The sequence below is a fragment of the Heptranchias perlo genome, chromosome 11 (assembly GCF_035084215.1).
Source record: "Heptranchias perlo isolate sHepPer1 chromosome 11, sHepPer1.hap1, whole genome shotgun sequence".
Lineage (NCBI taxonomy): Eukaryota > Metazoa > Chordata > Chondrichthyes > Hexanchiformes > Hexanchidae > Heptranchias > Heptranchias perlo.
Window position 1 is genome coordinate 34,772,462 of NC_090335.1, and position 26,469 is coordinate 34,798,930.

At 39.8% G+C, this 26,469-nt stretch overlaps 1 protein-coding gene across 3 annotated transcripts in view; it reads right to left on the reverse strand.

Moving 5' to 3' along the window:
* pola1 (polymerase (DNA directed), alpha 1) overlaps positions 1-26,469 on the reverse strand; it is a 212,063-nt gene that overhangs the window by 87,627 nt on the left and 97,967 nt on the right. For all 3 annotated transcript variants that reach the window (XM_067992806.1, XM_067992807.1, XM_067992808.1), the window contains exons 27-32: positions 25,253-25,285; positions 20,570-20,662; positions 18,047-18,252; positions 17,163-17,295; positions 11,025-11,156; positions 10,141-10,315 (exon numbers count right to left, since the gene is read on the reverse strand). In XM_067992806.1, coding sequence (XP_067848907.1) covers positions 10,141-10,315; positions 11,025-11,156; positions 17,163-17,295; positions 18,047-18,252; positions 20,570-20,662; positions 25,253-25,285 — 772 coding nt within the window. The remainder of the gene's footprint in view (positions 1-10,140; positions 10,316-11,024; positions 11,157-17,162; positions 17,296-18,046; positions 18,253-20,569; positions 20,663-25,252; positions 25,286-26,469) is intronic.

The following is a 26,469-nucleotide window of genomic DNA, read 5'->3' on the forward strand; positions in this document are numbered from 1 at the left end:
ACATGGGCCAGAATTTTAACTTTGAAAAACGGGTGGGTTGGTGGCGGTGGGGCATTGAAAATCACAACAATTTCAGACCCGCCCATTTCCAGTTTTCACCAGGGCGGGTCAAGGGGCAGGAAACCAACCCGCTCCCAAGAGGCGGGTTGGCCACTGAAATCCTTCAACGAGGCTGCAGGCCTCCATTTTGAAAGGTTTTTTGATTTTAGCCTCTGGGAGCTGGGATTCCTGGGCCTTCTCCTTCAAGCCACACGAAAGGAGGAGAGAAGACCTGAAATTGCAGTTAAGTGCCTTTCTGGCACAGCTTGTGGGCCCAGAGGAGTAGGGATGCTTCTCCCAGGTCCAACAAGCCTACCTGCAGTGACCCCCCAACAATCGTGGATCTCCACCCCCCAACAATTGCAGACGATCGCAATGACCTCCGATTCTCCCCGCACCCAAAATGATCACAGACTACCGCGAGGTCCCCGATCCCTCCCTCTCCCCCGATGCCTTCCCCCATGACTGACCCCTCCGTGATTCCCATGCCCATCAATGCCCCCAGGTGCCCCATGCCCACCAGTGCCCCCCCATCCATCCATACAATCAAAGACTTACCTTTTCACGTCCTCTTCCTGGCTCTGCTCCCGTCCGACTGAGGCCAGCCTGTCAATCAGGCCAGCCAGTCCGACGGCAAACCGACCAAAAAAAAACGCCCTTATATCAAAATTGTAACGACGTCAGGGAAACCCGTACTTCCGGGTTTCCAGTCCGCAATTCGATCCCCATCCCGCCCCCTTCCTGGCTCCGGGTCAAAATCCTGGTCATGATATAAGGTGCTATATATTCAAAGTTCTTTCTTCCACCACTAAGAAAGGAAGAAAAATAACTTGCATTCATATAGCGCCTTTCACAACCTCAGGGCATCCCAATGTGCTTCACAGCCAATTAAGCACTTTTTGAAGTACAGTCACTGTAGCAATATAGGGAAATGCAGCAGCCAGTTTTCACACAGCAAGATGCCACAAATAGCAGAGATAATGACCAGATAATCTTTTCTTTTTTGAACTCCTCTGCTCTTTTTTGATCTTTTACATCCACCTGAGGGGGAAGATGGGGCCTTGGTTTAATGTCTCACGACAAAGATGGTGCAACAACAACTTGCATTTATATAGTGCCTTTAACGTAATAAAATTTAAGGAGTGTCTTAAAGGAGGAGAAAGGTGTAGAGGGGTTTAGGGAGGGAATTCCAGAGCTTAGGGCCGAGGCAGCTGAAGGCATGGCCGCCAATGGTGGAGCAACTAAAATCGGGGATGTGCAAGAGGCCAGGATTGGAGGAGCTCAAAGATCTCAGAGGGTTGTAGGGCTGGAGGAGGTTACGGAGATAAGGAGCGTCGAGGCTGTGGAGGGATTTGAAAACAAGGATGAGAACAGTGCAGCACTCCCTCAGTGCTGCACTGAAGTGTCAGCCTAGATTAATTATGTGCTCAAATCTCTGGAGTGGGACTTGAACCCATGACCTTTCTATTCAGCAGGAAGAATGCTACCACTGAGCCAAGGCTGACACCATATTTATTTAATGTTCAACACTTGATGTCTCAAAGAATAATTTTATTGTGATTGGAGTCTCAAATAAATAAGCTAGACAAAATGACTCATTCTACAAAACCATGCTGGATGCAGACAGCTGGATCTGTGGTACTTCACTCCACCCCCCACCCAAATGCTGGTTAACTGGACACTAATTATACTCTAGCTAGTCTGTCTTGAACCATTCCGCTCGTACAAAACCTGTAATTTCAGAAACCAGATACCCAGGGGACCAGTGGTACACCAGGTCTTACCCACCCTGTTCTTATTACCCGATCTTCCAAACGCATCCTTCATTATTCCAACTTCTGCTTCCTAGTCTGCTACATCAGTGATCTCTGATTAGCCCCAAATCACCTGCCTTCTTTGGGAAAGCCTCAGTGACAATACTCCCCTTTCCCTGAACTCCTGTGATAAATTACTGCACAACACGGGACCCCAGACTCACCACTCCCAATAGGGGAAAATGGCTTCCTCAGGACAGATGGTAAAAAAATACCTGCTGCCATATAGAGAGTGAGGCCAAAGGTACAAACACACTCCTTTTCATACTAACTTGAATGTGAGGGAACTGAATTAAGTTCAGTTCAAAACTGAGACTGAAACTCCTCTCAGCTAATTGACCATATCTGTGCACATGTTAATTCAGCTCCCATAATCCTGTCAGTGTAGTCCAGGCCTGGTACAGTCTACTGGTGATTAAAAGTCACTTTTTGTGCAAACAGAAGTTGGATTATTCCATAATTTGAATTAAACAACATATAGCACAGCGAATGGGAATTTAGTGGTAAGGATTTGAATTATCGGATAATTTTGAATTAAACAAGTAACTAATGCAGACTGCTTAAACAAAATTCAAAAGTAACAAACAACAAATTCTTTGTAATTGTGTTTTTTAAACTGGGGTAGTGAAGGTGATGTTAGTAATTTAATTTTCTTTGGCTAAAGGTTAAACTCTGGGTATGTTACTAGTGTTTCCTCGTGTTTGGAGAAATTGTGTGTTAAAGTTAAAAATACAACTTACCCAACAAAAACAAAATGATTGCCAATTCAATTTCCCCATTTAACAAACATGCACTTAAGTAGCCATTTACACAAATGACATATTTACTCAGTTTAGCCTCATCTGATTCTCCTTTTCAAAAAAATGAACGATTTTGTGGCAGGTTCAGGACACGAATGAGGTTTACTAAACACCACATAAAACTGGGAGCTAAATTTGTAAATTGGCTAACTACTGCAACATCTCATTTAATAAAAGTGATTATTTTTCAGTATTTTTCACCAACAGTATTTTTAACTTTAACACACCATTTTCCTCAAACACAAGGAAACACTAGCTACATACCCAGAGTTTAACCTTTAGCCAAAGAAAGTTAAAATACAAGCATCACCTTCACTACCCCAGTTTAAAAAACAGAATTGCAAAGAATTTGTTGTTTGTTACTTTAGAATTTTGTTTAAGCAGTCTGCATTAGTTACTTGTTTAATTCAAAATTATCTGATAATTCAAATCCTCAGCACTAAATTCCCATTCGCTGTGCTATATATTGTTTAATTCAAAATTATGGAATAATTTGCACAAAAAGTGACTTTTAATTACCAGTAGACTGTACCAGGCCTGGACTACACTGACAGGATTATGGAAGCTAAAAAAACATGTGCACAAATATGGTCAATTAGCTGAGAGGAGTTTCAGTCTCAGTTTTGAACTGTACAACTGAGTTCCCTCATGTTGTTGGGTTCCCAAAACAACCCTTTCCCATCAGCTTCCATTGTTTGAACAAAAATATTTGCGAAAGGATGAAACATTCCCTTGTTTCTGCACCTAGTGTCAGCATTAAGCATCGATAAGGGGCAGCAGGAGTTAGATGCAGAGTAGAGTTTCCTCTATATCGATCTATCCTCAGGACGGCATCCTCTATTGCACAAGTGAAACATCTACATTTTCTACACAGCTGTCCTTGAAGTCCAAATGAGTTTCCCAGTTTGGTGAGCCATTTTTTTTGGTTTGTGCTGTGGAATGATGACTACTTTGAGACTGCCCAAACTCAATTCACATGGCAATCTTTCAGGAACCAAAGATATTTATCCCATTATAGACCCAGAGTGAAAGGGAAGTGTGCACTCAATTACCCAATTCCCAGTTTTTAAAAAAATAATTTAGAATTATTGTAAGAAGTGGTAAATGAAGGAGTTGTTTGCTCTTTAAAAAGAGCTTTGGTACCAAACTAAAATTGAACCAAACAATCAGAAAAAAAAAATCAAAAACCACCATGCACTGAAATAAAAATGGTCCCCATGCAGTAACAAAATGGCTCAATAACACTTTTGCTTTCCCTCCCAAACTTATTAAAGCCCATCAAGTGCAAAACGTTAATTACAGGCTGTCAAAGAATACCAGCGAACATACAAACCACTTCACAGTTCAGCAACGTCTGCCTTTACCATCACCAGTTGTGCTGGGCCATGGCATATGCTTCAAATGAGACAACACTACATCTCCCCACAAGTCAAGCTCAGGGGCTTTATTTGGGAAACAAATCTTTCGACACGGGATGCTTTGTTTGCAGTACAAAATCTCAAACTTACTTTGAATAGCTGACCGAAATAAAGGCCACGTGAGTTGTCATCAAACATCCAATAATTTCAAGGCTGCCTCAATTATCAGCGCATGGAGCAAATGGGACACCGTGCAATTGTTCTCTATTTAATTAACACCCTGCGGATTTATTCAAAGTACATCTCTTAAATATACGTTTCTCCTTTAAATCTTCACTGCGATTTGCAGTGAACTGCAATGATGAATCTTCGCCAACAGCAACACACAAATAGTTTCTTTCCCCCAAGTGTTTTGCTTATGTGTATAACGCATTCAAGTGTAAAATTGCTATCTAGAAAATTACACTTATATAAAGGATTCCTTTGCACTGGAGAAATAATTTCATCACAACTGTGCTGAGAATATTACGATAGCTCTTATTTGCAACTTAGCTGGACAGCTCGGGCCTAGACTAAAAAATGTTGACTTCAGATGCTGCCACCTAGAGACAAGTATTAGACTGAAAACCAAAACAATTTAAAGGTACAGAATTACTTTCTAAATGAAAACCTCTTCCTTTCAACAGATTAAGGGTGCAAATCCTTCATCTATTAAATGTTGAAGTAAATCAATCAGATCAACACTTCATTATTTATTAACTTTTTGAATCCAAGCAAGGCAAATTTAAACTGCCTCATGTGTCTCACTACGGTGTTATAAATATTTGTAAATTATTTTTTAGCAACAGCACACATCCCTCAAAGTATATCCTGAACAAGCATTACAAAACTGAAGTGTTATACACACAAGGACGCTCAAAAATATTGTTTACTTGTGAGTGTGGGGGGGGGGGGGGGAAAGAGAGGGGGGAGGAGACTGAAATTTAATTTTCTTTTGAAGATACCTCGACTCAAGGTCAAAATAAGGCAAGTGTTACAGTTTTCATCTGATTCTGTCAATCATTCCGAAGGAACCAAATCCCTGCCATCCTAACTTAAACCCTTTTTTTAAAAAAAGCAAAAGTTGCTTTAATCACATCTTTGATACTGCGAATATTAATACATATCAGCCCAAGAGCATGGAAACAATGCAATGCAAGTAGATTACTGCAGGTCACTTCAAAAGCAGTTATAAAACAAAACATACGCAGCCAAAATTCAAAAAGTCTTTCTTGCAAAAAAAATCCAAAAATTGCACCTGTGGAAGTAAATGCCTTTACAGCTGAAAAATGCTGTAAATATACAGCATGCTACGTGGCTATGAACTTGAGCTTGGAAGCTGGTTCCAAGGATTCAGACACAATGAACTAAATGGGTTTTTTGCATTTTTTTAAAAAAACATGGGTGGGGCAGGGGATATGGTTCCAAACCAACTGCTGGTACCCATTATATTCTGATAATGAGCTGCAGATTATTGTACAATAAAGTCAGAGTAATGAGGTTCAAGTTATTATTCCTTTAGTGTGGACATTATACATCAACTACATGGAACTTTATGACTGACATCCGCTGCTGGTCAGAAAAACTGAACAAAGTTACCTGAATCACAACGTACTCCACAATGTATGTATTTGCAAAATGGATGCATGGAAGAAAATAATCCCATCTTGGGGATTCAGGCGAGTACCATAAACTGAACAAACTTCTCTCTCGCAGTTCAGGATATGTAGGCCTGTCAAAAAGATTACTGCCAGGTGCTCAATTACTCTCTCAAGTAAATACACTTAACTGAGATATCAGCCTAGGCTTCCCCGCTGTGTTCAATCTGATTTTGGGGTACTAATCGGATAGACGGAGGAAGGGACTGGTTACGTTGGAGAGATAGCACCATCATCTGTGAGCCTTACCGCCACATGACTGTTTGTTCTGCTTCTGTGTCACGTTCTCTTCGCGTGTTTGTGACGTCTTTGGTTTTTGTTTCCCTTTTGGATGTGAGGTGGTGCATGTGTGAGGGAGAATGGAGACGCTGAGGGGAAGAGGCCACATTTTCTGGTGATACTGGAAAGCAGCGTGAAGAGGGGAGGGCTGGTAGCAGCTCACGTCACATGTTTTCCAAGCCGCATATTCCGGACGTATGCTTTGCGCCCTTAATGACAGCTCCTTTTAGCTTCGTTCCCTGCTGCCCCCGTTACTGGTCCTTACCACTACTGATTTTCGCCATGCAATGTTATATTTGTGCGGGTAATATTGTATCCTGCCCCCCCAAACATCTCACTCTACCTCTAAGATTCACCTGCAAAAAAAGCCAGCAAAAGTGTGCGGTCAAAGTGCATAAAACAGGATGTGCATGTTAAACACAACATATTATATTGAGATAATTAGAGCACGTGTGCTTTGTATTCTCATATTTTTTTTGAAGTGTGATGGACGGGATGGAGAAGTGAGATGGGCAGGAAATGTCATTTTTTGAAACTAATTATTACATGGGAGAAAATTTCACTGATTCAATTTCAAGGAATAGCTTTGCTCTCAGTTCATGATGTCATATAAGGTCCATTAATGAGACCACAAACATTCCTATATGTCCATTGTTGTCTAGAGAAGATGTTTCCACTTGTGGGGGAGTCAAAAACTAGGGGCCTTAATATAAGATAGTCACCAATAAATCCAATAAGGAATTCGGGAGAAACTTCTTTATCAGAGTGGTTAGAATGTGGAACTTGCTACCACATGAAGCAGTTGAGGCAAATAGCACAGATGCATTTAAGGGGAAGCTAGATAAGTATATGAGGGAGAAAAGAAGGATGGAGCATAAAACCAGATGTGTTGGGTGAATGGCCTGTTTCGGTGCTGTAAATACTATGTAATAATACATAACTGAAGCGCACTGTCCTTGCAATGGACAAATTTAATACAAAGTGTGCATTCTAAGGATCAATTTTACGAGTCTGTGCTCCAAATTGAGAACCTCACTTGCCAGAAGCACCTACTGGGGATTTAGGTGCATATAAATCTATAATTTTCTGACTATTAAGACAAATGGTCAGAAAATCATGGGCAGTGCATGCCTTTGTTTCTGATTTGCGCATCCAGCAGGCTAAGCTCCCCGCCTGGAGTACAAACTCAAAATTATTCCCCAAGTGCTAATGTTGTCAGAATTAATACAACAAAAGGCATTTATGTGTCATTGGGAAATCTGAATGGTTAAATTCTACCACTGAATTTCAATGGCACCGACCCACATTTTATGGTGAAATACAAATGCTGTAAACAGTGGCCTTTAAACAATCTCGGTTTAGTTAAATGTCAATGTTTAACTGCTGCAATTTACACCAGCTGTGTTTTGGGTTGTTAAACTAATGCCATGGTCCTAGACCACAATATAAGTAGCAACAAGAACTTGCATTTATATAGCGCCTTTAACGTAGTAAAAACATCCCACGGTGCTTCAAAGGAGCGAATATCAGACAAAATTTGACATCGAGCCACGTAAAGAGATATTAGGACAGGGACCAAAAGCTTGGTCAAAGGGGTAGGTTTTAAGGAGCAACTTAAAGGAGGAGAGAAAGGTGGAGAGCTTTAGGGAGGGAATTCCAGAGCTTAGGGCCTAGGCAGCTGAAGGCATGGCTGCCAATAGCAAAGTGATGAAAATCAGAGATGTACAAGAGGCCAGAATTGGAGGAGCTCCGAGATCTCAGAGGGTTGTTGGGTTGGAGGAGATTAGAGATAGGGAGGGGCGAGACCATGGAGGCATTTGAACACAAGGATGAGAATTTTAAAATCGAGGCATTGACAGACTGGGAGCCAATGTAGGTCTGCGAGCTCAGGGGTGATGGGTGAACGGGACTTGGTGCAAGTTAGGATAAGGGCAGTAGAGCTTTGGATGAGCTCAAGTTTACAGAGGGTGGAAGGCCGGCCACAAGAGCATTGGAATAGTCGAGTCTGGTGGTAACAAAGACATGGATGAGGGTTTCAGCAGCAGATGAGCTGAGGCAAGGGCAGAAACGGGTGATATTACGGAGGTGGAAGTAGGTGGTCTTGGTAATGGAGAGGATTTGGGGTCAGAAGGACAAATAGGACGCCGAGTTTGCAAACAGTCCGGTTCAGCCTCAGGCAGTGGCCAGGGAGTGGAATGGAGTCAGTGGCTAGGGAACAGAGTTTCCAATCTCAAGGGATGGAAAATATCAAAATACAAGATGCCAAATTCATGAACATTAAGTTCTGAATAACAGACCTATCACTCGTCAGATTTTAAGAAATTTGTTAAGTCACTTAATTTAGGATTTTATTTTGGAAGTTTTTGTGCATGAACTCTCCAGAATGTGGTAAATTTAATCTAGGTTAGTTTGTGCCAGGTCACATTTGATTTATTCTGCTTTTAGTCTCCACAGCTGACCTGGAATAGTTTCACTGGGCCTTGAAATTCCTCTACACATAAAGTTTGTTCTTTCTCTCAAGTATTTGGACAAGAAACATCCTCTTTAATAGATAACACTATCAAAGTACAAATTCGTACATCACTCACATTTATAGGCCTCATTTTTTTTTGTCACTTTTACTTTCAAGGTGGGGTGCACACCAATATGGATAACCAGATCACTTAAAAAATCTCCTTTGTGGTTTCTCAGTGTAAACAAAGCATTTGAGTTAGATTACTCCTGGAAACCACATCTATAATAGTATGATCAAATTAACATTTTTATATTTTATTCCCACAGATAACAACTAGCGATAGTTGTAGCACTGAAGCAGAGGAATAAAACAGCCACAGAGATAATTGGGAACGTAGCTCAACTTACAAATTAAACAATCACAAAAAAAAATTGTTAACGGCAACAACTCTTTACAAGGTTGCTGCTGTTCAAGAACCATCTGTCAGGAGATCAGGAGTTGATCTACTTGTTTTTTTCCTTCTCTAAAACTAGATAGCAATCAATATGGTTACGGGTTGCAGGTCTGATCTCCATCCTTATGCATCAACTTCAGCTTCTATTTGATCTTTGTCAGTATCACAGTCGAGACTTAATCCTGCTCTCATCCAAAACCCAAACATAAAAAAGTAGGAGCCATTGAATAATTCTTGGGAACATGAACCTTGACTGATTTCATACCTCCCTCTCTAGCCTCGGGACACAAGAGGCTAAATGTCATGCCCAAACTGGTCCCCCAACTCAGATCAGCAAACTTGGCATAGATCAGGGATCAAACCTGGGCCTTTACTGGTCTGAATAGCTCCAGGGAGAATATTTATCAGCCATTTAAGATCAATTTTATTTCTTCCCCGAATGACGCTGACTACGGAACGTCACTCAAGTTATCATTAGTTACCCGTGAACTTAGACAGCACGTTTCAACAGCCTATTTAACAGAGGAGCACCACAGTCAAGCCCGATCCCATCTTTACTCAACATCCACACAAATGCACTTCCAACAGGGGGCTCTGTATGGTGATCACTAATGGAAACTCTGGCCATTGTTCCCTTCTCTAACCTAGGGAAGGTGAGGCCAATTGCAGTACTCCTAACACTGCCTTGGCTGAGATTAGCTAATTCAGCAGAGGCAGGAATCAAACCATAGAATCATACAGCGCAGAAAGCGACATGCGGTCCATTGCGTCTAAGCCAGCTCGTTGAAAGAGCTACCCAATTAATCCTACTCTTCTGCTCTTTCCCCATTGCCCTGCAAATTTTTACGTTTACATCCAATTCCCTTCTGAAAGTTACTATTGAATCTTTCAGGCAACGCATTCCAGATCATAACGTGCTGCGTAAAACAAATTCTCCTCATCGCCCCTCTGGTTCTTTTACCAATTATCTTAAATCTGTCCCCTTTGGTTACTGACTCTCCCACCAGTGGAAACCAATTTCTCCTTATTTACTCTGAAAAGCACTCAATTTTCGATATAGCTCCACTTCTCAACGTGTTAACCTGCTGAATCATTGGGGGAAAGCTTCGCAGTCTTTCTACAAGAAGGTAAAATTTTGGCTGAAGTAAAGCAAACCAGTCAACTTATTAAAATAATCAAGACACGGCGTAGCACCTTACAATTGAAAAACAATTCTATTAGCTACGATCTGGTAGTTTCCTTACCCAACAAGGTAGCAATCAGAGCAGAGTCTATCCCATCAATGGGTTCACAGATTCGAGCCACGACTGGATGCACTTGCTGGGAGAGGTAGTACTGTGTGTCAATGGTCAGGGTTTCCTGTTTCTGCAGCTGCTCTGGTGCATAGGCTCGTTGGCTGGCACTCAGGGTTGAGCCATCCTACAGAAACAAGGGTTTTATCTTCGCACTGAAACATTAATCTCTAAGACTAATATTACTGGCCTAAGAGACAGTAAGTTAACTTAAAAAAAATACAGTGTACTTTGTCCAGAGAGTATAAGAGGATATATTCATAATGAAGAATCCCTTTGTTAAAACGCAAATGTGCGAAGTCCTCAAACATGCTTTTTACAAACAAAATTTGGACCATGTAATCATATTGTTTTGAAAAAGAATTAAGAATACATACTAATTTGCACTTGAAGGTTAACTTTGTTTTCACGTGATGTGCAGTTGTGTGGTTACCTAGTTATCTACAGGTTGTCCTTCTGTTGCAACCAAGGTATGTCCTACACTGATATCACTTGACAGAGTGAATTTAGCAAATGAATTAGCTTTATCAACCTTTTCTTTAAAAAAAAGCCAAACATTAAATATCTGTTTGATGTATTGCAGGATACCCTAATGCTTCCTGGACTCCAGCTTCTAGGCATCAATAAAGGAATTTTTTATATGTATAAATCCTCCAAAATCCATCCACTGGGAGAGGGAGATAAATGTAGCTGAGGATCAGTTGCTCTACACTGGAACTTCAGCCTGTAATATAACTTTCAAGGCTCAAACTATGAGTCAATTAGCAGCCAGCAGTCTGTCCATTCTGACAAACATTGATCGGGTTGAAAGTCATTTTTCTTTCTCCAGTTCTTACTTGACAAATGATGTAGGAGATCGTGTCCCCAGCTTTCATTTTCCGTCCACCTTGGGAATTTATCCACATGGCAACATGGACATGAGGCAAGCTTTTTTTATCTGGGTAATCTTGGGGATCCTTTGTCAAAGCCTAAAACAATAAAGAAAACAGAAGCAAAAATTACACCTTTGGTTTATTCGACCAATAATGTAAAAAGTGAAAGAAAAAAAAGTGTACCCACAGAAACCAATTCCCAGTTTATAAATTCCCAATTTATACTTCAGGATACCTATTCTCTTATCTAATGGTGCTGTCACACTACCAGTTTATACTAGCTTGACACTTCATGCTTAGAACAATCAATACCTAAGCAATGTTGAGTTATACTGCCAGCTCCGCACTACTGAATCAGGAAAGTAGAGTTCTGCACGTTCATGTCAATATAGAACTTTGTTCATTTAAATTTAATTACAATTTAAATGCCAGTTAGCCAAGAACTGACAGGAATGTCTATTCATTGCCAATATCAAGCTATTAAAAACAAAGTTTAGACAGTGCCCAATATAGGTTGCCTGGAAAATTTTTGAAGTTAGCTTCACACTATGTAGTTATACTGCAGCTGATGGGAAGCAAAGTGGTGTGAGATGATATCCTCAAAATTAAAAATCAGCTTACACCACTTACCAGAATTCTATTTGCTTTTATTCAGTGACTTCACTCCCTAATTATACTGCACCAATGCAATTCAAAAACTGAACACCAGCAAATAAAACTGCAATATAAAAATGACCCATCAGCTACATCAGTGCCACTTCGGTTGAAATAAAGAAACTTTGCATCATACTGAAGTGTGCAGGCTATTTCTTCAAGACCCTGTGAAAATACCCTCGCTTGGTTCCACTCTCTCCTAGCCACTTATAGCCGGAGCATCTCCAGCAACAGATTCACTTCCCATCACTTCATCCCTGGAGACCCTAAGGATCTATCCTTGGCCCCCTCCTCTTCATCATCTACATGCTGCTCCCTAGCAACATCATCCACAGACATGGAGTCAGGTTCCACATACTTGCTGCCGACGCCCAGCTCTACCTCTCTACCACCTCCCGCACCCCTCCGTTGCTGCTGTGCTATCAGACTGCTTGTCTAACATCCAGTCTTGAATGAGTTGCAATTTCTTCCAGCTAAACATTGGGAAGACCGAAGCCATTGTTTTTGGCTCCCGCCGCAAACTCTGTATCCTCACCACCGTCTCCATCCTCCTCGCTGGTCGCCGTCTCGGGCTGAGCCAGACTAATTGAAACCTCCATGAAGAGCAGGGGAGTTCTCCCTGGTACCCTGACCAATATTTATCCTTTAACCAACATCACTAAAACAGATTATCTGGTCATTTACACGTTGCAGTTTGTGGGACCGTGCTGTGCGCATATTGGCTATCGCGTTTCCTACATTACAACACTTCAAAACAACAACTTGCATTTATATAGCACCTTTAATGTAGTAAAACGTGCTTAATTGGCTGTAAAGCGCTGTGGGACGTCTTGAGATTGTGAAAGGCACTATATAAATGCAAGTCTTTTTTTTTTAAACACAACCGTAAGCTGAGCTTCTGACCCCATACCATCTCATACTTTAATCTCCACCCTTGCCTCAGCCCATCTGCAACCGAGACCCTCATCCATGCCTTTGTCACCTTCAGACTTTCAAAAATTCTAATGTCCCCTGGTCGACCATCCATCCATCCTCCGCCTTCCGTAAACTTCAGCTCATTCAAAACACTGTAACCTGTAACCTATCCCGCACCAAGTCTCGCTCACCTATCACCTCTGTCCTTGCTAACCACATTGGCTCCCAGTCCCCCAGTGCTTCAAATGTTAAAATTCTCATCCTGGTGTTTAAATCTCTTCATGGCCTCAGCCCTCCTTCTCTTTGTATGTAGCTATCTCCAGTCCTGCTAACCCCCACCTCTCAAACTCTCCATTCCTTTGATTCTGGCCTCTTGCACATTCCCTCTCCCTTCACCTCCTTGATGGCCGTGCTTTCAACCATCCAGGCCCTGTACTCCATATAAATGCAAGACATTGCTGTTGGATAGAATTTCCTATTCACAAATTAGTTTGCAGTGAACTTGTTACCAATTTGTTTTCTAAACATGGAAGCTGGAAGTAAAAAAGGACGATGACAGAAAAGATGTGGCGGTGGGGGGGGGGGTTCAGGAGAAGGCGGAAATCAAAAAATCCTTGTAGGATGAAAAGAAAAAAAGACCAACATGCAAATATCAGTGGAAATGCTGACTGCAAAACCTGATTGAAAACGTCCCCTTCTTTTTTGCACACATACAAATAAAAATCAGCTGTGTGAGTGTCCAGAATGCTTATTTTAACCTATCTTTCTTCCAAAATGTGTATTGTCTGCTGTCTTTTTTTTTAAGTTCAGGCTGCATCACATTCTACTGGAGGACCCTGAAGAGCAATATCTGTGTGAAGTCACTGTCAGTAAGCTGTAAAACACTAGTTTCATGAGATTTTATACCAAAATCACAGCTGAAGCTATTTTATTAAAAACAAGTTGTATTTAACCTCCCTGCAGACACTATACAAGTGTTGCCCATCTCCCTATGAACTCACCCCATCACCTCAATACCTTAAAGCACAGCCTGTTAATCAGAGATTGCTACTGTGGACCTGTGCATTTGCAGACTTTCAGCAAGATAAAGGTTAAAAGTGCTTTATTGTTTTAATCAAACTGTAAATTGTTCTCGTCAGGCATTTGGAGCCATAACCACAGCTACACGCTGGCCTGGGAATACCACAATTTACTAAAACAAATACACAAAGAAAACTGAAATTACATAGTAAGTCAATCGACATTATTCTCTTTTCATTTACCACCTCAAAAAAAAATGAACACCATTAGGTTTAAACTGAACTTCACAAGCGATTTCCTTCCATTTAACTTGAGGTTCCTTCTGAACAAAATCAGCTTGATGAGGCAATCTGCTGACATAAGAATCACTTGTAACTTGCCCTACAAAAGATTACATCTCAATAAGATCCCAACTAGTGTGGCAGGAAAATAAAACCTTTGAAACTTTGGCATTTGTCTTTGTCAGAATAAGTGGAAAGGTTGTATTGATGAGCTTTACGTATCCGTGAAAAAGTGCAACGGATTTGCTGATGATTAGTCGGTGAGTTAGAGCCTGGAACAGGGTACTGCTATTCACAAACAGCTGTGACTCCCGTCAATCTCATCAACTCATTGTGCCCCTCATAGTAAAGTCAATAAGCCTACTTCTTGTTGAAGCACTTCAGTGTGCTTTGTATTTTGTAGTAAGACTGGACCAACCACTTGGTCAATAGCTGAAATCCCAACTACAATTTGCAGTGCAGAGTAAGAATTTACAAGCTTCAATTCAAGTTTACGCTGAAGAATGTATTTTTTTAATTCAAAAATAAACATTGCAGAAATACAGGCACGTAGGCCCTCTTTTGCAAAAAGATTACTATTCTAAATATGCTTTAAAGTTATACCAATAGCATTTTTGTTTAAAGTTACATTTCCTTGTACTTTTTACAATATTGCGTATTTTGTAGATCCTCATTTAATACCAAAAATTGTTTACTGTGGGTGCCTGGATTGTGAAAAATTAAACATTCCACAGTACATCTGCTTTCTAAACAAACTTAACCTGACGAGAGACTTTAAAATCAAAATGTAACTTTTTTTTAAAACTGGAAAATATCTGCATGCACATTATTCCCATTATAATTCTCAAAGGAAACAGGAATCTGGAGCATTAATTCCTAAATAATATTTAGACCCTTGAATCTCCTGGGCACCTTGTAAAATGAAAGCCAAATGTTTGTAATGTTTAGAGAAAATAGACTGCTCCAAACCCCATGCTCATAATGTTTCAAAATGGTCGGCTGGGTGCAGAGCTTTCCGAGTGTGTACAAACATGCCTACACAGAGCTCCACCTTGGCCCCAAGTCTGATATGGCGCCAGGCAGTACGAATTAGATATTGCCAGGCTACAATTAATTTTTTTTAAGCCACTGCCCTCAGAATGGCGGCTTCAGTATAAACACAGCCCAAGTCGGCTAACGTTAGTATAAACAAGTGTTACAATGTTCGGACGCTGGTCTGTACACATAGCTGTAGTCAGTACTACTAAAATTAATAGCAATCCATATAGTTTACTTCTTCATATCTAACTGTTTTTGAACCATACATTTTATAATACCTTTCACTGCAAAAAGAAGTCTAATGTTACAGAAAATTGGCATTAGGATTACAGATATTCCATAGCCTTTAAAATGAAACTTAACTTTCAGCTTCAACATTCCTCAATTACAGAGAAATTCCTTTACTAATCCTTCAACATCAAGATCATGATTATTGGCGCATGCTGTAAACAACTAAATGTCTGTCAATCACCGTGACCTCATCTCCTGGAAGGCAGGGGTTCTGATATGGTCACTTTAACGAGCCATGGTTAAGTCACATTTCAGCATAGGCGGATTTTGAGCTGCGTGTGATAGATAGAGCTAGAACATTCATCACTTAACGATATTGGCCAAAGAAATACTAGCAGGAAGAATCACATGTTGCAGAAAGTCAAATGCCACAGAAACCAGAAGCAATGAAAAAAAAGAAAGTGAAGGAAAACTGGGCAGGGGGTGGGGAAAGGGGGACAGAGCTGCAGGAAAGGTGGGCAAGGACTTGGGAGGCGACAATATGTTCAAGAACTTTGGAGAGGAAAGGGAGGTCGAAGGGACAGTTGTTTGCAAGGATTGTTACGAAGCTTGCACTTCGCATTTTGAGAGAGTTTTCCAAAGAGCCGCAAGATAAAGCAGATATCAGCAGTAGATTCGTAGGTTCCATCTCTGGAACTAAAGTTCAAGAGTGTTATTCAATTTTGTCACGTCATGCTTTCAGTATAGATGTATTTCAGAAAGAATCCAGTTGAGCTGACACAAAATGACCACAATTATGTGATGCCTCGTGCATTGAACGTCCCTTTTAGGTTAGAATGTTGGAATGGATTCAATTTACAGTTACTCTTCCTTTGTGGTTTCATTGTAACAGGTTGAAAAATGTATTTCTCTCAGGGTTTCAGGACACATGCAACAGTAACTGCACTGACATTTGATTGCACACAGAACAAAACGTAGGAATGTATTATAAAGCTGGTTTATGCTCAGATGTATAACCCAGATGCTGAAGAGGGAGAAAGATGATTTTCGAGGTACAACACATGTTCCCCAGACACCATTATTTTCTAAACATGTCAGATTCGACTACTGATCAATGCAGAAAGGAGTTCTTTCTCAAATGAAAGTATACTAAACTTAAAAGAACTGAAAGAATTAGGAACAGTGTAGCTTTAATTTCCACATCAGACCATTAAAAATAAGCCAGCATATTCTTTCCATATTAACTCATGAGCAGTGATTAGAACTCAAGGTGTGAACAAAAATGGACATATCCTACTTTTGTTTGAGGTCACTCTCTACAACTAAGTTCACAGAAAATCCTTTCCCAACCAAAATGGGTATTTAATTGCCATCGAAAACCAGTGTAAATCTTGGAATTTTGTGCGACATGTATTTTCCACTTTTCCACCTGACTACCATATTTTTGGCTTTGAATGCAACAGGACTGTGTGACTGCTGAAGCTCACAAGAAATAGTTGTTATGCTTTGCATTTCTAGTTCCCTTACCATCAGGCAGCCACTCTGACCATAGCAGAGAGAACAAGAGCAAAGTAAAAGGGTAATAATAATAATAATAATAATAATAATAATGACTTAAAACCCAAAGTTGCTTGGAATCATGTGAAATAAAAACAGAAAATGCTGGAAACACTCAGGTCAGGCAGCACCTGTGGAGGTCTGACCTGAAGCGTTAACTCTGTTCTATGCTACCTGACCTGCTGAGTGTTTCCAGCACTTTCTGTTTTTATTTCAGATTTCCAGCGTCCGCAGTACTTTGCTTTTGTTATAGAATTGTGTGACTTGTACTGCAACACCACCAGACCAACTGGAAACTATGCAGTAATCACATGGACAGATCCTAATGCCCCATCTATCCAGGTATGTTGCATAATGTTCTTGTGAAACAAATTCATAAAATACAAAACCATCAGAGGTACTCTACCTTGTTAATTTCAAACTGACTCTGAGGTACACTGCCATTCATAACATTCTCATGGATCTCAGTTAGTCTCTTTTGGATATTCTCCACAATTGTGTCACGAGGTTGATCAGACAGAATCTGATTGATAACATAGCTACAAACAAAAAAAAATGAAAGTTAAACATGGAGATTTTCAAACCATACTTTTAAAGAGGCTGAGCGCTTCTGGGGAAAAAAAATCTTCTTTACTCAGTGATGAATATTTGTATAGGAGTGTCTCTGCAGTCTAGGCTGAGGAGCACCAACTCTAAAGTTACATCCTTAAGGAATTCACCTACTTAAAATAAAGAATAAATACACTTGCATAAAAGAAAACAGAAAGAACTTGCATTTATATAGCACCTCACAGTGTCCCAAAGGGCTTTACAGCCAATTAAGTTATTTTGAAGTATACTATAGAAATGCAACAGCCAATTTGCATACAGCAAGGTCCCACAATCAGCAATGAGATAAATGACCTGTTTGAGTGATGTTGTTTGAGGGATAAATATTGGTGAAGACATCAGGGAGAACTCCCATGCTCTTCTTCGAATAGTGTCATTGGATCTTTTGCATACACCTGAAAGGGCAGATAGGGCCTCAATTTAAGGTCTCATCCAAAAGATAGCACCTCAGACTGTGCAGCACTCCCTGAGAACCACACTGAAGTGTCAGTCTAGATTTTGTGTTCAAGTCTCTGGAGTGGGACTTGAACCCACACCTTTCTGACTCAGAGTTGAGAGTGCTGCCATTGAGCCAAGGCTGACACCTTATATATACTTGGCATTTAGTTTGGTTATACACAAATAATGAGATACCTTTTTGTGTACTGTTAAAATGTAAGCTATTTAAAATCAGTCATTTACTTTCCAATTTCCTTTGCTAGGCCACACCAGTCTCGTCTAACAATATCCAGTCCTTTTAGTTCCTGTTTGGTGACATAGCGTCCATCTGCAGTTGGTTCTATGACGAGGGCAGCGTATTTCTTCTTCTTCAGCAGCAGTAAAGACTTAAACACACCATCAACATCCAGCTCTAAGAGTTTGTACTGCTTGTTCACTTCGCTCTTGACCTGCAGGAGCAGCAGATCAGTAAGTTCTCACATCGTCTCGTAAGGTCTGTTTCACTAAAATTCTGAACCATAGAATGAATGCATTGCAAATCAGGTTTAGTGTCTCTCAATGATGATTTTCACACCAATGAAAATATCACAGGCAAGGGGACCTATCACTGTCCCCAACCTATGACAGGATATGGCAGCATTTTAAACCCAATTCAAACAAGTCCATAAACAATATTACACCAGGTGAAACGGTACATTCTCATTCTTTCACAAGGAACTTATGATGCTTTCATAGCAAAGTGGTTCCTTTAATTCACTTAAACAAATGGTTTTAATTTACCCATAAATTAAATGAGAAATAAATGAATATTTAATTTTATAATATTGCAAAAATGCCACAGGTTTTCCCCCCAAATTGCCACAACTCCTGATGGGATCTTGGGTAACAGTCATTTGTGTACCTCACCCATTCTTCAGGTGTGAGTTTGAACAATGAGTGTCAGCGGCCTATTTTGACTTTAAGAGGCACCAGAGTGGAGATAAATTCTGTTCTCACCAAATGTCCAGACACCAAAACATTCTATCTGGGGTCATTAGACAATAATCAGGGGCGGTAACCCTGGCACGTAACCAGTCCAGGGGCTGAGGCATACCGCACTGTCCCAGAATACAGCTCTGGCCGAGATAAGCTAATCAGCAAAAACCAGGAAGGAAACTAGTCCTCCCAGTTATATGATGCACTTCCCTGTTAAGCGATTGGGAAGCTTCATATGCCACAGATTTATTGTGCTACTCAGTGCAAATGGAAGCCCATCGTCTTACATTTTGTATTTGTTCTGCATGTCACATACTCAGACATTAAGCTTTGCTATGACATTCATGTTAACTTGTGAGATTTAATAGGTCACATACACCATTTCTTCACAAACTATTGCAACCATGGAGAGTTGTCACTTAAATGTTAGTGGAGAAGAGCAAACTATTTAATTCATGAAAATTTGGAGTTCTATATAAAAAAAACAATAAATGGCATGAATTGGAAATATCCAATGCAGTTTGGGATTTGTCTCCAACTAAATTCTCACCTATTAAAACAAAACATGAGAAAAACACTAAGTGACATTGCATCAAAATCATATCAATATATTGAAATAGTTCTAACTTACAAATCAGGGTTACCACAAACTTCAGTAACATACATATTTTTCTATTTCCCTCGTAAAATTGTAAAATAGAAGATTAGTACAATTTTGAGACAAATTGTCGAAGAGAAAAGAAAAACATACTCTTGAACAATTTAAAGTTTATGGGAAAAGGATTTCAGTTTCATTATTTAAATAGTGTAAAGGAAGCAAGTGCCTTATGAACAAAGCAATTAAGTCAGGTAAAAATCTGACAAATTTAAATTAATGACAGGACATGTTATGCAAAATTTATAGATGTATAGTTTCTCACAGGTCCATTCACAGAAATCCCAAGGAAGAAAAATAGAAACGATTTATCAAGTTGGTGAAAATCAAAAGTTGAGTTGGTGTTTCCATCTTACAAACAATCTGATCAAAATACTGTACAGACTTGTGAACAGTTCCCAGAAAGCTGGTTTCATAGAAAAAATGCTACACATTTCCAGTATTTTAGGTATTTCAGATTTTCCACATTTGCACTTCCTCTTTTTATCACTACTGGATGTGATAAGCTAATCAGCAAAAACCTGATGGACAGTGAATAATGAGATTCTACTACTTCTAGCAGAATAGTATTGTTGGCGGAAGGGAGATTAAACAGATAAGATTTACATCTCCATTATTACTTATACTCAATTTATGTCCTGACCTATTGGGCCTACTAACAGTGAAAGAACTGTACGAACTAGTCTACCAAACCAGAAGTCATAAAGAGGGAGCCAGGGCTCAGACCACATTCCTAATTAATTCACAAACTGCTTTTACAATAGACTAAGAGTAGCGTCTATAGCAATGTGTTTGCATGGAATTGGCTTAACAGTAGATTCCTCTTGGGAAGAAAGGATAACTAAAATAAACACAAGCTACCTGCCTGTAACCAAATAGTTTTGATGATGATTTTCACAGTTACAATTTAATCCAAGCATTAGTAAATTAAAGTAAAATAAATCAGGTTGTATTTACATGCAAACGTCAATGAAATGCAAGTGAATGATTCATACAGTGTTCATATCCTCACTAAACTATAAATAAAGCCCACTACTTGTAGAACACAATACTTTTGTTTTAAAATGACATTGATATCTGATTTGTGGGTCAGATTAATTACATCAACATTTGAACTCTTCAATTTGGTACGTCACCTTGTTTCCTAGTTTGAAGACCTCCTCCAGGTTTGTATTGTTGGTATTTATCATGATGGAATCAGTGTCTCCGTAAATAACTTCAAGGTTCATCTAAAGCAAAAGAAAATGCCAGCTGTAAAAACCAAGGAATGTAATTTTGCACATATGCTGTAGCACAGGACAGTCCAAGCTTTTGGTCTTTCTGGGTGCATTGTGGAGTCTTGCGAGCACAAATAAAGATTAAATTAACGGTCTTTTAGAGGAGACGTTAAACTAAGGCCCTGTTTGCCTGTTCAGGTGGACTTAAAAGATCTCACTGCACTACTTGAAGAGTAGGGCCAAAATGCATCTCTCAACCAACACCACCAAAAACAGATTAACTGATCAATCTTCTCATTGTTGTTTGTGGAACCTTGCTCTGTGCAAATTAGCTCCCGTCTACAAAACAACAGTGACCATGCTTCAAAAGTAATTCATTGGTTGTAAATCACTTTGGGATATCCTAAGGTGCTACATAAACCAAATTCTTTTGTTCCTTTCAATGCTCCCATTAATATCCATGTATATCAAGCTATGGATAGCAACAGATCTTGGTGCTCTGATTGAAGATTCACTCAACCAATGAGGCAACAGCACTAAGAATAGCTTTTCCAAACATCCAGGCCAACAAACTTCAAACAGGGGCAAACCAGTGATCAAAAAACAAGTGTGAATAGAACAGAGTTGCCAGGGCTTCATGGGTCAGTTTGATAGGGCTTGCAAGCTGCAGAGTTTGGATGTCCTGTTGTAGGGTACGTAGGTTATGTGTTACAATTATTAAAGAAGAATCTTCTTTCTTCCTAAACCAAGCAGAAGTTGAACACAAGAATGTCTCCAATAGGTGATTAAATCATCCAACAAACAATGCTTTAGGAGATTTTACAATCAGCTGTTGTATATCTCATTTGAAAGGCCAATGAAGGATGTATATTAGAAACTCATTGGATAAGATTTTAGTATGATGAGCGGTTTAAGCAAGTATTGCACAAATTACAAAGTGCATTAAAATGCTGGGTCAGCCTGTTGGATAAATGACCGATATAACAGTTTAAACTATGGTTCTATTTTGTAAAGTTTATTTTTTAAACTTAGGGAGTTCCCAAATACTCAGGCATACATTCATGATGTGGAGCTGGGCACCATTTCATGTGAAACACTGTGCTGGTGTAACCTACGGGCACTGTACTTAAATGGGACAGACGACTGAATGCCCATATCCAAAATTAATGCATTACTGACAAAATTTACATGTGCATATTAATCTAATGAGTCCAAAAGCCCAAACCACGGTATAATCATTTCATACTGGTTTTAGAAACATCAGTAGTGGGGAAAATGCTAGTCTATTATAAAGGATGTGATAACAGAGCACTTGGAGGGCATTAACTGGATTGGACAAAGTCAGCATGGGTTTATGAAAGGGAAATCATGCTTAACAAACCTACTGGAGTTTTTTTTGAGGAGTAACTAGTAGAATAGAAAGGGGAGAACCAGTGGATGTGGTGTACTTGGATTTTCAGAAGGCTTTTGATAAGGTCCCACACAAGAGGTTAGTGTGCAAAATTAAGGTACATGGGATTGGGGGGAATATACTGGCATGGATTGAGAATTGGTTGACAGAAAGGAAACAGAGAGTAGGAATAAACGGAAGGCAAATGGTATGTTGGAGTTCATTGCAAGAGGATTTGAGTACAGGAACAGGGATGTTTTACTGCAGTTGTACAGGGCAGACCAGATCTGGAGTATTGTGTGTAGTTTTGGTCTCCTTATCTGAGGAAGGATGTCCTTGCCATGGAGGGAGTGCAACAAAGGTTTACCAGACTGATTCCTGGGATGGCAGGACTGACGTATGAGGAGAGATTGGGTCGACTAGGCCTATATTCACTAGAGTTTAGAAGAATAAGAGGTGATCTCATCGAAACATATGAAATTCTAACAGGACTAGACAGACTAGATGCAGGGAGGATGTTCCCGATGGCTGGGGAGTCCATAACCAGGGGTCACAGTCTCAGGATATGGGGTGTGCCATTTAAAACCGAGATGAGGAGAAATTTCTTCATTCAGAGGATGGTGAACCTGTGGCGTCCTCTACCACAGAAGTCAGTGGAGGCCAAGTCATTAAATATATTCAAGAAGGAGATAGATATATTTCTTAATGCTAAAGGGATCAAGGGATATGAGGAAAAAGTGGGAACAGGGTACTGAATTAGACGATCAGCCATGATAATTTTAAATGGCGGAGCAGGCCCGAAGGGCCAAATGGCCTACTCTTGCTCCTATTTTCTATGATTCTATGTTAAATCATGTATCATGAACAGGGAGAATTGTTTTATTGTACACTTGGTAACTCTCATGAATTCCAGGAGCTTATCTTATACAGCTGACTATATCAAAACGTTTAGGTTGTGCTTGGTATGGTACTGTCATACCAGGATTCTGCACTACAGACTCCCAGTGAGCTACACAAACAGAGTAAACAACAGGTTGCCCACTACAAGGATTCATCACTTATTTCCCATAGGTCCAATAGACATCAATCCAGTCTTTACTACAGGTATCAGACTTGGGACGAGCGGAATTGAGCTTTGGACCCTCCTTCTAACTCAAATGTTCGCTTTTATTTCATCACAGCCAAGTCTGTCAATTGGGACACCTCAGTAGAATTAAATTGTGCGGTTTATCAGATTGTCCATCAAGATTAAGCAAATCATGTCAGTGAAGATTTAAAGAGTGATGTTGACAGAAGAGTTAATAAATAGGGAAGCAGAGCACATTACAGGAAATGCCAAATATGACAGGTCTGTCATGGTTCTGCCCTTTTATTGCATAAATTTACATCACGTACAAGTGAGTTACAACTGCTTCTTTCCGTTTTCTTAATAACTAGGGTCTGTGCAAGAGTCTCTACTCCTCCATAGTTTGCTTTAATGTTTTCATTTTAAGACGGGACAAATCCAAACATCTACAGCCCACATCAAGCAAGTCTATTTCAAGAATCTTTTTAATCCAATTGCATGTTCATTTTGACTTAAAAAAGCTCATGACCTTTAAAACTTATTTGTGAGCTTTCTTCGTATTACAGTCATAACACAGTTGTCATTCCCAAAGAAACCCATCTGGCAACTTTTCTCTTCCATGGATTACTGTGCAACAAATTCAATTGCCCAGAACAACAAAGGACATGCTGCCCTTCCTATTATAATTTATAAATATTTATTTATACATGTACATTTAAATAAAAGAAGTCATGAACAAATATAAGCACTCGTACCAGAGCAACAAACTAATATGTATTCTTGTTTTAAGTGCGTGGAATTTTTGTGTGTGTGGAATTTTTTTTAAAAATACAATCAAGTTACTTTACAATGGGTGATCAGCAAACAAATAGCACCCGCCATTAGTTAGACTTGCACTTGCCCACAGAATTTTTATGAGCCTTTGCATGTCAAGTTCCTCTAAATTAAAGAGCCATAAAGCACAGCGCCGACTACAGGGCATCTGGGACCTGGGTGAACAGGGCAAGCAGCTGAGTATCTCCTTGACCAATCGGGTTGAAGCATCGTCAATAACAGCGCAGTCAGAACCAGGAAGTGTAAGTTCGAATAGTGATTCCAATGTCAAATCAGGTACAGAAAGCGAAAGAGGGAGTAAGAAAGACTGAATTCAGAGACTGAGCTAAAAGAGACAGAAAGAAAAAGTTTTAAATGTCCAACGGAAAAATAAAATTTGAAGGAATGAGACTCCACACTTGTAAAAGTTAATTTTCAGTACCCGAGGGGTTGTTTGGCAGTAAATAAGACTTACCACGCCATTAAAAGGGTGCTTAGACTTGAAATTACTTCACTTTCATTGGAGAGAATAGTCCGTATCTATGAGGTAAGTACAGGAACTTCACACCATTCAATACATTTGAACGGGGAGCCAGCTGGCGAGATGCAGTATTTGCGCAGCTTTTGGAGGAGGAGGGCATCTCGTACAGCAACTTCCGGATTTCCGCATTTAACTGCACACGTATGGTTGCCAGAAGTTGCTGTCCGATTTGCACACAAATAACGGTGAGCGCTGTTAGCCTCACTATTATTTTTACAGCAAAATCCAGCCCATTGTCTTTAATAGAGACTAGAACAAACACTAAAGACTTTTTAACAATTCTCATTAAATCATGAGCCACCTTTTGCTTCTCCACCAAACGTGACTTGTCAATATTATGAAAATCCTGTAAAATGGGGATTAAGTATTACAGTCACCAAGTTATGTAATGCAAGTGCTGCTATTGGAATGGGAGAGCAAATCTGAGCAGGGTTTAATTTTTGGTTTATCTCGAGTATAAAGCAAAAATTAAAACCTTTGCAAATCTACTCCTAACAGCATACAAAAAAAAAGTGGTAAACACAGCATTAGCACAAAGCTCAAAGGAGGCAGTTCCTGAGGGAGTAGTGCTTCTAGTCACAAGGTTCACATATGTGGGGAACAACACAATTTATCACATCCAACATATGAAAAACATTTCTATAATTAACACAAATCACTTTTTCCTGATTAAACTCTTGAATATAAATGAGGCTTGTTGCTATTGAGGAGCAGTTCCTGGAATCGAAGGCTGCTGACGCCTGCTCTGTTGAATACTTTTTTTATACACCAATATGCATGCGGACAAATTACCTTCTGGACCATCTCCTTGGTGTGCATGAGAATCTGAAATAAAAGAAAAAGTTGCATGTAAACAACTTCCAAGTATTGGCAAATCACAATGAGCTGCTCATTCCCTCTATATAAACACTGTGGTACTGCTAGCAGCACCAAGACAGCACTTCTCGTTCTCAACTTAAGTGGGAAGCAACACGTCCACATCTGAGTGAATCAGAATTTGCCGAAGTAAGCTCATTTGTTCCCATTTTTGAATTGACAATTAAACTGCATTACTGAAAGCAACATTTCTAAAAATAAAGCCCAATGAAACTAAATGAATTCAAGCAATTTTGCATATTCCATAGCAGATCCAGGCCTGTAACAGAAATATCATGTTATCTTCTGCAATGAAAGGAAGGGTTATTATATTTGGTAAATCATCAGTGTTAATGAGTAGAACAACATCCCTCAAGTCTGGACAGTGCAACACAGCAACAACTAATTTCCATGCTAGGACTCTCAAGCTATCAATAACTCTTATTCTATTTTCAACCAGATTCTCTATTACAAGCTCCATAAAGTAAAGCCTTAAATATATAGACCTATGACTGATGGTTCAGAAGGTAAATGACTTGGTACTGAATAATAGAGCAGGGAGGCACAAGATTTAATCCTGTACTATGATAACTTATAAGTCAGTATAACAATGACGACCCTAAAATTGATATCAATAGACTGGGTTGGGGACAGGGAAGGAAAAGGGGAAAAAAAAAATTGTTTCATCTCCTGAGCAGTACTGGAAAGTGCACATGTAGATGTTAGATAGAATGAGAATCAGGCTCCTGACATGGCTCCAGAATGCTGACATTCACTGTAGAAGCTCATATGCAAAAAGGGCCGCTTGGACATTTCTAGTGCCTCTGGTACCCGATGTCCCAAGATATCACATTCAAGGTAGGAAAAGAGCAAAAGCAAGAAAATGGAGAGGGAATAGACACAAGAAATTAAAAACACCTTTACTTCCAAGGTTACTATCTGCAGGCTTTTTTAGCCCAAGTTTGCCATCATCTAATCTCAGATTCTGGACTTACCTGGCCTTTTCTCCTACTCTTTTAGATGGTGGTGTCCTGCATGATGGACCTCAACTCATCTAAACTTATCAATTTTTTAAACAATCTTGCTCTTATTGCCTATATTATCAGAAACCCATGATTGGTGTAAGGTACGTGGTCACGATTGGTACTGGCAAT